This window comes from Chiloscyllium plagiosum, unplaced genomic scaffold (genome assembly GCF_037043375.1).
Source record: "Chiloscyllium plagiosum isolate Xiang-an unplaced genomic scaffold, Cpla_swu_hap1 HiC_scaffold_23, whole genome shotgun sequence".
NCBI classification, from domain to species: Eukaryota; Metazoa; Chordata; class Chondrichthyes; order Orectolobiformes; family Hemiscylliidae; genus Chiloscyllium; species Chiloscyllium plagiosum.
The window spans coordinates 47,535,227-47,548,555 of record NW_028270161.1 but is presented as its reverse complement, the minus strand read 5'-3'; the positions used below and the strand labels follow the sequence as shown (position 1 = coordinate 47,548,555).

The following is a 13,329-nucleotide window of genomic DNA, read 5'->3' as shown; positions in this document are numbered from 1 at the left end:
TGGACTCAAAGCATTATCTCCATGATCCATAAATGTTGCCAAACCTGCTAAATTTGTTTTTCTTTCTGAAATCTTACACCTAGTTATGAAGGTAGCATTAAATGGTGTATTAGGTCATAACTACTATTGAATAAAATTATTTTATATTAATGGAATGTCTGATCCCTAAATTATGATAAAAGCTATAAGATTTTCATTTAATAAATTTTTTTTTAATGTTACATCTATTTCTGCTGCTAATATGGATGTCTCAATTTCCATAAAATTTATCATAAGTGAATGTTAATCAGTGCAATTACTTCCTGGTTTGTTGTCTTTAAAATTTCTTCAATGCAGGTGCAGGCTTACCTTACTTGATGTCTTCACTGTTCCTGGATGTCTAGAGATTTTATTGGTTTAGCATTAGGGGATCTATGCTATCGTGATTGCTACACCCTGGAGGCAGCTTTCCTTGAAATGAATAGCATGAGCTTGTTGTTTATCTGTTGGCTTCAAAATATGTGAATTTGACATTTTGTGTTGGACAATAATCCTAGCACTCACTTCACTACACTACACTGCTCTCTGGCCATTATCTCTGTCTCAGGCTTGCTGCAGTGCTCCAACAAGCTCAGCATAAACTGGAAGAACAACACCTCATTTTCTGCTTGGGGACCCTGCAGTCTTCTGGACTCTATATCAAGTTCAATAACCTTACAGCTTAAACTGTCCTATGTCCGAGCCCTCACACCCACATACTAAGCCTTGTTATCAAACAATCTGCTTTTACACACAACCCATTGTTAGCCACTAACAGTCACCATTTACAGCAATTCAGCCTCCTAGTCAGATTGTGATTCACTCCTTTGTTTGTCTAACTGGGTTCTCTCTGGGCTCTATCCGCACCTATCGTTTACTCTTTACCCACTTCCCCCACCCTATTGCCTGCATAAAAAGTGACATTTTCCTAGCTACCATCGGTTCTGAAGAAAGGTCACCAGACTCGAAACGTTAACTCTGATTTCTCTTCAAAAATGCTGTCAGACAGAGCTTTTCCAGCAATGTTTTTTTTTTCTGATTTACAGCACCCGCATTTCTTTCAGTTTTTAGTAATCTTAGCCCTGTTTTGGAACAATCTCGGGTTAGGTTTTGTATAGATTCTTCAGGTTGAGAACAACAGATCCAAAAGATGCTAAATGGATCTGAAATACTGATGTATCTCTGCCCAAGGAAAAGTAGAGACAGGTGTTAACTCCACAGAAGTGTCAAATTTTGGGCAGACATTGATGGTATGGGCCCCCTCTTTGAGGCAGCCCATATCTGAATATATAAGTGCTCAGATCTGCTTCTAACAGTCATGGCATCATTCAAACTTGTAAACAAAATAGTGATTGAGGCAGGCCTCATCTGGGTCCATTCTGCCTGGGGTTTGCCAGAATCTTCTGAAGAAGTGAAGTAGAATTGAGATTTGGTTCTTCTTTAAGGCTGAGATTTGAACAACTTACATTTTGGAATGTGAGGAGAGAGAGAGAAAACTGATATCAGTTCTCCTTTCAATGCTACCTGAGGATTGGGATGTTATAGCAATAAAATCTGAGACCTTTGAATGATGGGTCAGATGTAACCGGTTAGCAGTCTCTCTCTCTCTTTTCTCCTGTACTTATTCCAAAAGGTTGAGCCATGGACTTCCAATGGATTGGTCCATGTTTATGGGCAAAGTACTGCAATGGTTTGCCACTGCCATCTACAGGATGCCTGACCAGGAATTTCTCCCAATTTTACTGCCTGCCACAGGGTGTGATAGAAGGATTAATGCACTGATAAGCAACATGTCTGGACACATTATGAATGCACCTTCTCTTGCCAAAAACTCGTAATATGGAACTCAAACTTGGAGCTTCTGGCCCAGAAGTACAGATGGTACCACTGAAGCACAAAATCTCTCTTCTCACTGTAAAGTAATGCACTATGCATTTCCTAAGAAATGCTTCTACCTTTATATCTAACTATCAATAAATAAGAGAGACCTGTATGCTAAAAAAAACTGCAAAGTCAGATGATAAACATGAGCTATAAATTATTTGATTTGGAGATCAACCAGAAAGACAGAGTGCCAAAAGTTGTGAGTAGATTTATTGTACAGTGAAACAATTGTCACAGTGCAGGGAGTTTTAGATTCTGATTTTTCTACAAATCTAAACTGAAAACATATCCACCAACATTTATGAATTCCTAATTGATACAAACCCAGAAATATGCTGGAGATGAACAGAATGGAAAAAGTTGGTTGTTAATTTAACAAGACTAATCAAAAGTTAAACAAATATTGATAAGTTGTCAACAATTCATATTTCAGTTTGTTGCAGTCTTGCCTTTGAGTTGAAAACAAATTGCAGAACTGAGCCACATATGTCAAGCAGCAGTACTGAGGAATTCTTGTGTTGTCAGAATTGTTGGCAGACATTGGCATTGCCTCAGGTCAGTCATAGCAAATTTGGCCACTCAAAACTAGGTCTTAGACCTCACCTTTGGGTGAACTGACAGCATCAGTGACAGCAGAACTGGTAGCTTACACCATTAACACAGGAAACATTGAAACACAAAATATGAGCAAGAATAAGCCATTCAGCCCTTTGAGCCTGCTCCACCATTCAATATAATTATGGCTGATCATCCAATTCAGTACCGTTTCCTGCTTTTTCATCATATACCTTGATCCCTTTAGCTCTCAGAATGACATTTACCTCTTGAAAACATTCAATGTTTTGGCCTCAATCAGTTTCTGTGGCAGAGAATTCCACAGATTCACTACTGTCTGGTAAAGAAGTGTCTTCTCATCTCAGACTTAAATGGCCTACCCCATTTCCTTAAACGGTGATCCCTGGTTCTAGTCTTCAAGAACTTCCTTCTTATGTTTATGCTGTATAGTCCTGTTAGAATTATATATTAGACGTTCAAATTTTGATTGCCTGCAGTTTTAGAATATGGCATTTATTCCATTCATTGGGAACATGTGTTATAGAGCGATCATGCAATATTCATCAGGCCCTTCACTAATATATTTCAGAGGTCTAACATCTGTTTCAGGCATCTGCCCAAGTTGATCCTCACACATTCAACAGAAAGATCAAGCCTATATAGACTGGGGACATACTGTACCACTGCTAAACAGTTATGTCCTATACTTATTATGTACTTGGAAACAAATATATCTTCATTGTCTTTCAAAACATGATATTGCAATAAGATTCTGTCTACTTGCTCAAGCAGATATGGCACTATTGGAAGACTGGGGAGTTCTCCTGTTAAACATTCCTGGATCAAATTATGCCACAAGAAATAGGTTATCTGTTCATTAATTCAGTTGTTATTATATACAGATTGGATGTGGTATTTGCCTACAAAATACCACTGATTGAATTTCAAAAATAATGAATTGATTCAATGTCGAACAGGATAAAACCTATATGATGCACATGAAATGCAAAAGTCGTGCATAGTTCAACATTTGAAACAATTGCTCACTTAACCATTTTCCTGGTTTACAAAGGGTTTATTTTGACCTTTGTATTCCATGCCAGGATAATTGTACAGGAATTTTTAGTTTTTGCACTTGTAGGTCAAAATGTCTGCAGGATTGCCATATATGGAAGGCAGTCTGTCAAGGCTGCTTCATGAGGATGTGAAGGTGACTGAATATTGTGCATTTTTTATTTTTCGATGTTTGAATACTGAGAGTAATATCATTAAAACCTTCTTCAGGACTCTAATAGGCAGATTACAGTTCATGAGAGGTGACCGGTACAGCAAGTGGCCAGGTGTGACTTCCACACTTTACAATATATCCAGGGAACTCCTGGAAATGGTAGAGACTCAGTGTCAACTTTCTAGAAGTCTTGCATATCTTCCATTAGAGTTCCGATGGAGGACCCTCTAGAGCAGCAGGACCCTTGCTTTTTACTGAATTTTAGTTTTGGAGCTCCAAATTACCTCCAAACGGTATAAGACTGTCGTTAAATGGCTCCTACATGATAACAATTATTTCTTTATGCATCTGGTGTAAGTCAATCAACAAACTCTTCATGGTCCATTTTGCATTCCTCTCAAGAGTTTCAGGCTGATATATCTAAACACATTGCATATGTTCCTGCCATGTATAGCTGAATGTAAAACACCTGCTATGACTAAAATAAACCAAATGCATGAGATATAAACAGGACACTTCCAGTTACTACCTAAAATGGTAAAATTATATTTAGAACATTCCAAATCTATTCTGAAGTAACAAGAGGAGAAATGGGAGATTGAGCATCAAAAGTACTCATCTATTAATGATGGGAAACCATATACCTGTTCAAAGACTTGAGATGGGGAATTGAGAATCTGCCTGGTTCTTGCAACAATTGAATTCCCAGGTTTGAAAGAAGAAAACAGGTTGAATACCCCTCTATGTTACATCTATGTTTGGAAGTTAATTTCAGCATTGTTTTGAAGCAATTGTTTATAAAAGCTGATACTTTGAAGGAAACAAAATAAAAGATGGCACAAATAAATCATAAAAGTTCTGCTCTTGAACTGACGTTCACAGATAATATAATCATTTGATTTATATAATGGATAATTATCGAATCAGATCTTGTTAAATATCCCACCTATATGTCCTGAGGCATATGCATGAGCAGTGGCCTCCATGGTCCTTGAAGACTCCTGGTATTCATCGCGCTACAGCACAGCTTGAATCACTGACTTCAGGAGAGAAAACCAGATGGAGAACAAACACACTGCCAATGAATTACTTCCCCAAAACAAAGGTCTCCAATGAGGATTCATGCTGCTCCTACATTGAGCCTAGATACAAATAAATAATGTGGGAATATTGTGTCTATTCTCCCTATCAGAATGGAAAGCTGTGTTGGGAATTGGGTTATCAGTAAGATATCTATGAGCAAAGACTGTTAGATCAGGTAGGATCCAATCTGGGATGTTGATCAAAGTCAGGAAAATTCGGTGATTAATGTACTAAAACACTGAATATCTCCTGACAGTAAATCTGTGTTTCCTTTCCAAAGAAATGTTGGCCTCTAACTTTAGCAATAATTAATGTGTCTGACCAAAATTATTTTGTTGTTTTGAAATTTATTGCAATGGATAATATTCTTTCATATTGCTGGAGGTTTGTTATGCTGTCCACCAATCTGGATTGATACTATTCACTTAATGATCAGCATATAATGGGAGATTTCTCCAACCTTGTACACAGTAGTAAGATATTGCCCAGAGTCTCGTTGTTGTTTTGAGTGTCTCAATGGTGGGACTGTATAAGTGTAGGACTTCTGCTTGAGGCAGAGCATCTGGCTACATGCAATTATGGGGTGACTAGTCAATTTGATATTTGCAGACGAGGTGTGCAGCCAATTAACTGGCAGAGGCAGGCAGAAAGTTGAAGACCTTTGTTGTTCCTCTGTGGGGCTGAATGGCTAGGTGCCATCTTATAGAGCAACTGAACAGGTATTCATGTCCTTGAGCCTACAGCTACTGATAGAAACTTCTGATCACTCTACCACTCCCCTGCCTTCTGAATAACATCTCAACAAGCATTCTAGACTGATATCTTAGAGAAAACAATAAGTGGCCCCATGGTTTAGTGATTTAGTGATGCAGGTTGCTTCTCCAATAGAAAATGGACACCTTCTTTCCATGTAATAGCAGTGAAGGGGTCACCTCTGATCTGAGAATATTTGTCCAATGGAGAACTCTATTCTTTGCACTGGCTACACCCATGTCTGTACCAACTCCACTGTGGAAATCTCCATCTTCAACCTGTGCCCTTAAGACCTCTTTGATTCATCACTGGTATTTCCCTGAAGTGTCCCACATTGACTCCATGCATTTGGAACTTTGGTGTAAGCATGTTGATTCTGGGATAGTTCACCTTTGAAAGACTCCAAAATGTTTTAGAAAATTCAATCACACAGATGACAAAGAAAAGATAGGCTCACTATTAGCATCAGATACAGGAGAGAAACAGCCTGTGATAGAAGAAGCAGCAAATAATGCAAAGGACAGTACAGGCAGCAAACAGGCTGCCAGGCTGGAAGGAATGAGGCTGGTGAAGCTGGTACGGTTGGATGGAATGAAGCTGCTGGGACAAGGAAAGGGAAAATGATAATAGTTAATTAGAACAAATAACTGACATCTGAACGGCTGATGCTTAATAAATAAAAATGAAAGTGCCAATAGCCATTTATGAGTAAATATTTTACTGTGCATTCTTGGATACAAGACAGGAAATTATTTTTGACATACCTTATTGAAGTTTATAATTCAGCGCCTTTAGTTACCAAAAGTTCAAGACAACTAATAGCTGGATGTAAAATTCAGGAGACGATTGTAAACATTAAACAATTTATTAAAATATTTTATAATGCAAGAATGTGGCATGCTAAACATTGCAGAGTTGAAAGCGCTCAGCAAACATATTCACTCTCTATTTTCAAAGCAGTGGTAATAGCCCACCTGGATTACCTGTTGAAACACACAAATGAATATCCAAAAATCAATAAATATTCTCAGGTCTGAATGAAAGTAAAATTTCATTTTTGATGTTGAATCCAAAACATCTAATGTATCTCAAACCTGGCAATATTCACTGGGTAGTGGCAGCATCAAACATCTTCTTTCTGCCCTCCATGCCAGACTTGGCTTCCACATTCTTACGCCAGTCACTCACCTCAACATTACGCTCCTATTGTGAGTTTGAAAATGGAACAGATTCAAAATAAAGATAGATATTTACAATCAAACTAACAGGAAATGTTTAATCTGAATAAAAAACCTTATAGGCAGAAATTCATCTCATGTGATGTTGTGTTCTGCCTTACAGTTAGAATGACAGTATTGCCTTAAGAGACATGGCCATACATGACAGGACATACATTATACATGACAACTGGTGGACATGTCGGCAGTTAGTGTGGAAATACAACTCCTCAAGCTGCCCTTTTATCATAACTGTTCACATTTCTTCTGGCTATTGGAGTTATCCTGCTACCTTTTAAAAGTAATGAAGAAGAACTTCACATTGTTCTCTTCAAATTTAGGAATGTATCTAGCATAGTTAAGGGCTTTAAAGCTTGGTTCTGGAGTATCAAAATTTGGATTTTGCTTGGTGCACAGGCATCTTCCTGAGAAGCTTTCACCTGTCTAAGTTCATTTTCTTTCTGTAACACTCCATTCCTGATTCTTGGAGGAGCAAAGCTCTTTCCTTTCCCTCTTTCTCTTTCATAACTGAGTGTAGATATTGTGATGTAGAAGAATCCAAGAGCCGTTGCAACGGACTATTGTGTACAAACATTATATAGCCTGGACACGTAAATATCAGGGCTAATATTAAGCTATTATACTGCAACATGTTTCCAAAAGAATTTCGTACTTTGAGCGATCTGAGGTAAGATGGAGGATGAGATCTTTATAGTCTCAGGTCATGTAATTTGATACATTAATGATATTAAGATCACGTCTCTTAAAAGGTGTACTGATGAACACATCATGAAAGATAACAGTATGATGGTATTAGTCAGCATGATGTTGACCACCTGGTATGTTCGTCACTTGATATAACACTGAATTCTAATACCAAAGCAGCTAAGATAAAATAGGGCAGCTAAGATAAAATAGGGCATCTAAAACATTTGACTAAAGTACTGCAAGAATGAAGTTATTTTTTTCCAAAAAACAAATCAATAATTAACTGAATCCAGTCTATTGGTTTGATGTTTTGGAAATCTGGCAAAGAAAACCTGTTAAAACTTGTTTAAGGCTTTCCCTGTTCAGAGATGACAAAACTGCAATAGGAGTTAATCCTATAACTAATCATTCTTCCGTTTATATGTCTATCTCCTTCAGAAAGACCATGACAGTACCTTGCCAATATAAGTATGACATTATTTAACAACGCATAAAATTTAACAATTTTTTTGTCTAATGATTATCTAAGAATAAGGAATTTATTTTTAAACATCTCTATTTACATCACAAACGTGAACAAAACAGTTGAAGCAGATCTCAAACATAATTAAATCCTAAGAAATAGCTGAGTTGGAATGTCAGAAAAGAATATGTTAATGTTACCTTTTCTGTATCATCCTTTTTGACTGACTTCAAGTTGGCTCTCAAATCCATAGAGACTTTATGTTTAGATCCCAATAAGGCACGCAACATAGCATCAGCAGAAACACGGACCCTACGCAAAGTGGGTCGCTTAAACTTCCCTCTCAGGTCAAGAATTTTCAAGGAAAGATCATGAATCTGTGGGCACAAAAATGTGTTTACTATTAAAGCTGATGTTTCCGTATTATAATTGCTGAAGAATGCAGAGATTGAATTATGCCAACTTTGTCAATTACCTCATAGTTGTTCTTCCCAGCTTTAAACTCAAAGTCATACCTTTCTTCATCAACAATCTCAATTTTTTGGTGAAGCTCTTTGCACAAATTCTGCAACAAGAACAGTTTAGTCCTGGTCAGTATTTGTACATGTGTCAGCTAGTCTAATCCCACTTTTGTTGTCATATCCTGCATCCTTATTAAGAAATTGTCCAATTCCCTTTTAAAATATTCACTAATAATGCATTACTCAGAATGGACTTGCCTCAGGCAAAAATAGCTTGGGGGGAATGTGTTCTCTGCTACAAACCAATATTAAAGTAAATAATTCTACTTTCTAACTATTCTTGCTGTTAAGGACCATTTGTCCCTTTCATGGACTCACCTCTGTCAAAAAATACCATAGAATGAATTTAATTTTCTCCACGTAGGGGAATTGAAATTAAAATTATCTGCCCATTTCCCATTGCCTACAGCCATTTTAACATAGCCATCTTGAATGGTTAAGGAGTTCAATCAATTTGGGCAAGAATCTCATCAACATTCATAAATTAAGGCCATTTGACATCTTTAGGAAGCTGATAAAATTTTGATTGTTCAAGCGAAGAGTCCAACATGTATTCTCTATTCACTAAAAAGTCTCTTAAAAGGTATACTGATGAACACATCATGAAAGATAACAGTATGATGGTGTTAGTCAGCATGATGTTGACCACCTGGTATGTTCGTCACTTGATATAAGACTGAATTCTATTACCAAAGCAGTTAAGATAAAATAGGGCATCTAAAACTTTTGACTAAAGTACTGCAAGAATGATTTTTTCCAAAAAACAAATCAATAATTAACTGAATCCAGTCTATTGCATTCAATTAGCAAAGTTTACAATCTCTCTAAGTTCAGTATGGAGGTACAGAATCCCACAAAGAAAGCTTTAGCTGTTTCTGCCCAGGCACTCCCTGCCCTCTATAAACCCTCCAAAATCTACCCATCTGCTGATTTAGGAACTGTTGCACCAATTAATTATTAAAGACACCAAGCTGTCTTTGGGCTCCCAATTTGATTGGACAGCTTATCAGTAGCATGTTAATAAGTCCTGGTTGTTAAAATGACTGGGGCGTCCAACTGCTACTCCCAAGGAGACAATCTGAATGTCCCACTGCTTTCTGACTGGGAATCAAAACTCCTCTCATAGCATCCAAGCTGAGATGATTGCACTGTTGATGGTCCAGGCTAAACGCACAGGGTCTACCAATATTAAGAAAAATTAAATAATGCTGCAAATAAGTTTCTGCTATAAATGAAAACACAAAATAAATTAGTCTTACTTGCAAGTCGGTAAGTGAAAGGCCACTGAAGTTGAGTGGAGGTACACGTTCTGCAAGAAATTTTTCCTTCTCTATATTTCGTTCAGCTATTTCTCGTTCTAAGTCTTCTTTGGCTTTGCCCAGCATTAGAATCTGCACAAATATTATTATTATTCATTCAAAGTGTTATAATAGCATAACAACGAAACTTTTAAAAACTCTGAATAGTAGACTGGGAAACACAAATTTATCGCACCTTGAGATGGAGCTTGCGTGATGCTGAGATCTTACAACTTCTCTGTTATTGACAACAAAAGCAAGTAAGACCTGGTTATTTATCAGTAAGTGGTGCTATGTCTTTACAATATTAAAGACATGTGATGATACATTTTCAACAATGAGCTATACTTGAAGAAATTACAATTGAAAATAAAAACTACAAAACTTTAGAACCGATCCTTCAAACATACACTCCTTGCATATCCCACCACCATATCCTCCAAACCCCCACCTCCTCCAAATCTTTAACCTTCACAGTTTAGGGCTGAGACCTATCTGGTCCTCTAGACTGATTTTTCTTCTATTTCATGGGATGTGGGTATCTCTTGCAAACCCAGCATTCCTTTTCCATTCCTAATTGTGTTTGAGAAAACAGTGGTGAATGATCAACATTTCTCTCCTGTCTGGAAACCAAGCCTATCATCAGGCTTATGTACGGCTGGAGAACCTGTGAGTACATCACACACCTGCAATGGAGTGAAGACCCAACACCATGTCAGGGAACACTCTTGCATTTTAATATGTTCCCCAAATTTTGTTGCCTGGAAGTCAGCTTGCTTTGGAGAAAGGCAGACAGGCATTGTGTAAGCCAAAGCCATTACAAATAAAGAAAAATATTTTTTAAAAATGTAGGTCCTTTCTAACCCAAAATCTAGTCTGGTCTGACAATTCCACATGGGTTGAATCCTGGATAACAAACTTCATTCAGTGTATTGTGGTCCTGTACCATTGGATAGTAGGAAAACTACAGCACATTTTCAACAAGACTGACTAGAGCAGGGTGATTTCTTCAATCTTTTTAACATAATAAGTGGGAAAATGTTCAGTTTATGCCATCTTAATGTTCTAAGTAGAACTTTTCTGAATAAATATGAAACATAGGCTCCTACATAACAAGTATATGTATTCATTGATTCCTTTCAACACTGCATAATAAAAATTGGGTTAAAATAGAATGTGATTGGAAATAATATAGTTAACTTAGTAAGGAAAGCATATGGAAGCTGACAGCATACTTTAGCATTCTGAGTCGTTTGGATTCTTGAAGTTGGAGTAACTCGAGGAGGAGGTGCAGGTTTTGGTGGTTCTGGTTCAGGCTCAGGCTCAGGCTCAATTACTTCTTCAGTCTCTTCAGTTTCCTCAATAACTTCTTCTTCATACTGTTAAAGTATTATAGAATGAATTATAGTGTCATAGATTCATACAGCATGGAAACAGACCCCTTGGTTCAATTTATCAATACTGACCATGTTCCAAGCTAACTAGTCCCATCTCTCTGCATTTGGCCCATATCCTTCTAAGCCTTTCCTACTCACGTACTTATCCAAATTAAACTTTCTAACTGTATCTGCATTCACCACTTCCTCTGCAGTTCATTCCACACATGAACCCACTCTGTGTAAAAATGTTGCACCTCATGTCCTTTTCAAATTTTTCTCCTCTCACCTTAAAAGTATGCCCTCTAGTTTTTAACTCTCCCACCCCAGGAAAAGGTCATTTGCTATCCACATTATCTATGCCCCTCATGATTTTATAAATCTCTATAAGATCACTCCTGAACCTCCTGTTCTCCAGTGAAAAGAGTCCCAGCCAATCCAGCTGATTTTTATAACCCAAATCCTCCGTTCCTAGTAACATCCTGATAAATCTTTTCTGAACTCTCTCCAGTTTAATAACATCCTTCCTATAACATGATGACCAGAAATGCACACAGTACTGCAGAATAGGCCTCACCAATTTCCTAAACAATCTCAACATGATGTCCTAACTCTTATACTCAAAGTTCTGAGCAATGAAGGCAAGCATGCTAAATGTGTTCTTAATCACCCTGTGACACTAATTTCAAAGAATTATGTACCCGAACGCCTAGGTCTCTCTGTTCTACAATACTACCCACAGCCCTACCATCAACTATAAATCCTGTCCTTGTTTGTTTTATCAAAATGCAATACCTCACATTTATCCAAATTAAATTCCATCTGCAACTCCTCAGCCCATTGACACAATTGATCAAGATCTCTTTGTAATCTTCTTCACTGTCCATTATATAACCAATTTTGGTGTCAACTGCAAACATATTAACCATGCATCCTATATTCTCATCCAAATCACTTATGTAAATGACAAACAAAAGTGGACCCAGTTTTGATTACTATCCAATACTGCTGGTCACAGGCCTCCAGTCCGAAAAACAATTCTCCACCACCACACACTGTTTCCTACCGTAAAGCTAATTTTGTATCCAATTGGCAAGCTCACCCTGAATCCCATGTAATACTTTATGTATTACTCTATCATGTAGAATCTTATCAAAGATTTTATTAAAGTCCAAGTAAACATCTACTGCTCTGCCCGCATCAAACATTTTGATTGTTAGTGAACTTGTTCAAACAGATACAAATTTTAAATCAATAGCAACAAAATATGAACAATCAGAAATACAACTGTTTTAGAGACATAACACCAGGTCTATTAAAATGCTTACCTCTTCCCTAAAAGAGAAAGAGAAAGAGACAAATAATATCAGATAAATAATCATAACAATTAGAAAATAGTGGCATTCCATAGATATTTTAAATTTAAAAGCAATCATATTCTCCTATATTTCTGTCGATAACTATTTATTGCTTGTCAGCACTGAAATTTGGACATTGATGGAGTAATCAATTGCTACACAGTTTTAAATGTAACTTTTTAAGGTAAGAGAAATCAATGCATTTACAGTAGGTTGGAATAACCTAGTAATATTCACTTATTGTCTTGACTCTTTTAAAAAAAAAGTTGTGAATTTCTTATCTTTGTTCAAATACAGACCATGTTGGCTACTTGAGTTCATTTTTTCTTATATTAAGCCAAAGGCACCACTCTCAAGAAACAGTAGTTGTGGTGCTTCAGACAAAGTCACCAATATGTCTCATATATTCTGTACATGACCCATGTGCTTAAGGGGCATATAATGCACCATAAGAACAAGGGAATTGAGGCCCAGTTTCAATGGACAGTACAATAGGAAAACAATATTCATTTGGAATGACCTTCAGTAATGGCTGAGTTAAAAGAAGAGATTTTTCTTTGTGTCAACTGTTTCTTGTAATAGTTGATGCACCTCTTGCTTTTGGCCTTTAAAGAACAACTTGTGAACATTGTTCTGCCCAAAGACATTTACTTTTTAAAAAGAAAGTGCCAGTGAACAAAGTGCAATGTGCAACTCTTAAGCAGTTGCTGTTTTCTGACAATTTGACCTTGACTCTCAACACATCAAAAGGGGTGGTGGTGGGCGAGGTTGGGGTGGGGGGAGGAGTGTGAACCACAGAAATATTTTAATATTCTTTCCATGAATTATCTGATATAATCAGTTCAGTCAAATGCATGAACACTCGGT

General features: G+C 37.1%; 1 protein-coding gene across 2 annotated transcripts; it reads right to left on the bottom strand.

Moving 5' to 3' along the window:
• Positions 1-2,095: 2,095 nt before the first annotated feature.
• On the bottom strand, positions 2,096-11,138 carry LOC122561631 (troponin I, slow skeletal muscle-like). Of its 2 annotated transcripts, none has more exons than XM_087999633.1 (7): positions 10,964-11,138; positions 9,925-9,966; positions 9,690-9,821; positions 8,385-8,474; positions 8,110-8,286; positions 6,616-6,724; positions 2,096-6,118 (listed from the first exon to the last, which is right to left on the bottom strand). In XM_087999633.1, exons 3-6 carry the CDS (start codon positions 9,813-9,815, stop codon positions 6,626-6,628), a joined length of 492 nt encoding a protein of 163 aa, XP_087855759.1. In that variant the 5' UTR covers positions 9,816-9,821; positions 9,925-9,966; positions 10,964-11,138; the 3' UTR covers positions 2,096-6,118; positions 6,616-6,625. The 2 variants fall into 2 exon arrangements, with proteins under 2 accessions (XP_087855759.1, XP_043569502.2); XM_043713567.2 differs by lacking the exon at positions 2,096-6,118 and adding an exon at positions 6,219-6,504.
• Between the last annotated feature and the right edge of the window lie 2,191 nt (positions 11,139-13,329).

What these genes read in the sequence shown, in the direction of transcription:
- LOC122561631 (XM_087999633.1), bottom strand. Translation starts at nt 9,815, where the DNA reads ATGCTGGGCAAAGCCAAAGAAGACTTAGAACGAGAAATAGCTGAACGA. An exon ending in TTTCACTTACCGACTTGCAA is followed by an intron (nt 8,475 to 9,689) that starts GTAAGACTAATT and finishes TTCTTGTTGCAG; the next exon opens with AATTTGTGCAAAGAGCTTCA. An exon ending in AAAAGGATGATACAGAAAAG is followed by an intron (nt 6,725 to 8,109) that starts GTAACATTAACA and finishes AACTCACAATAG; the next exon opens with GAGCGTAATGTTGAGGTGAG.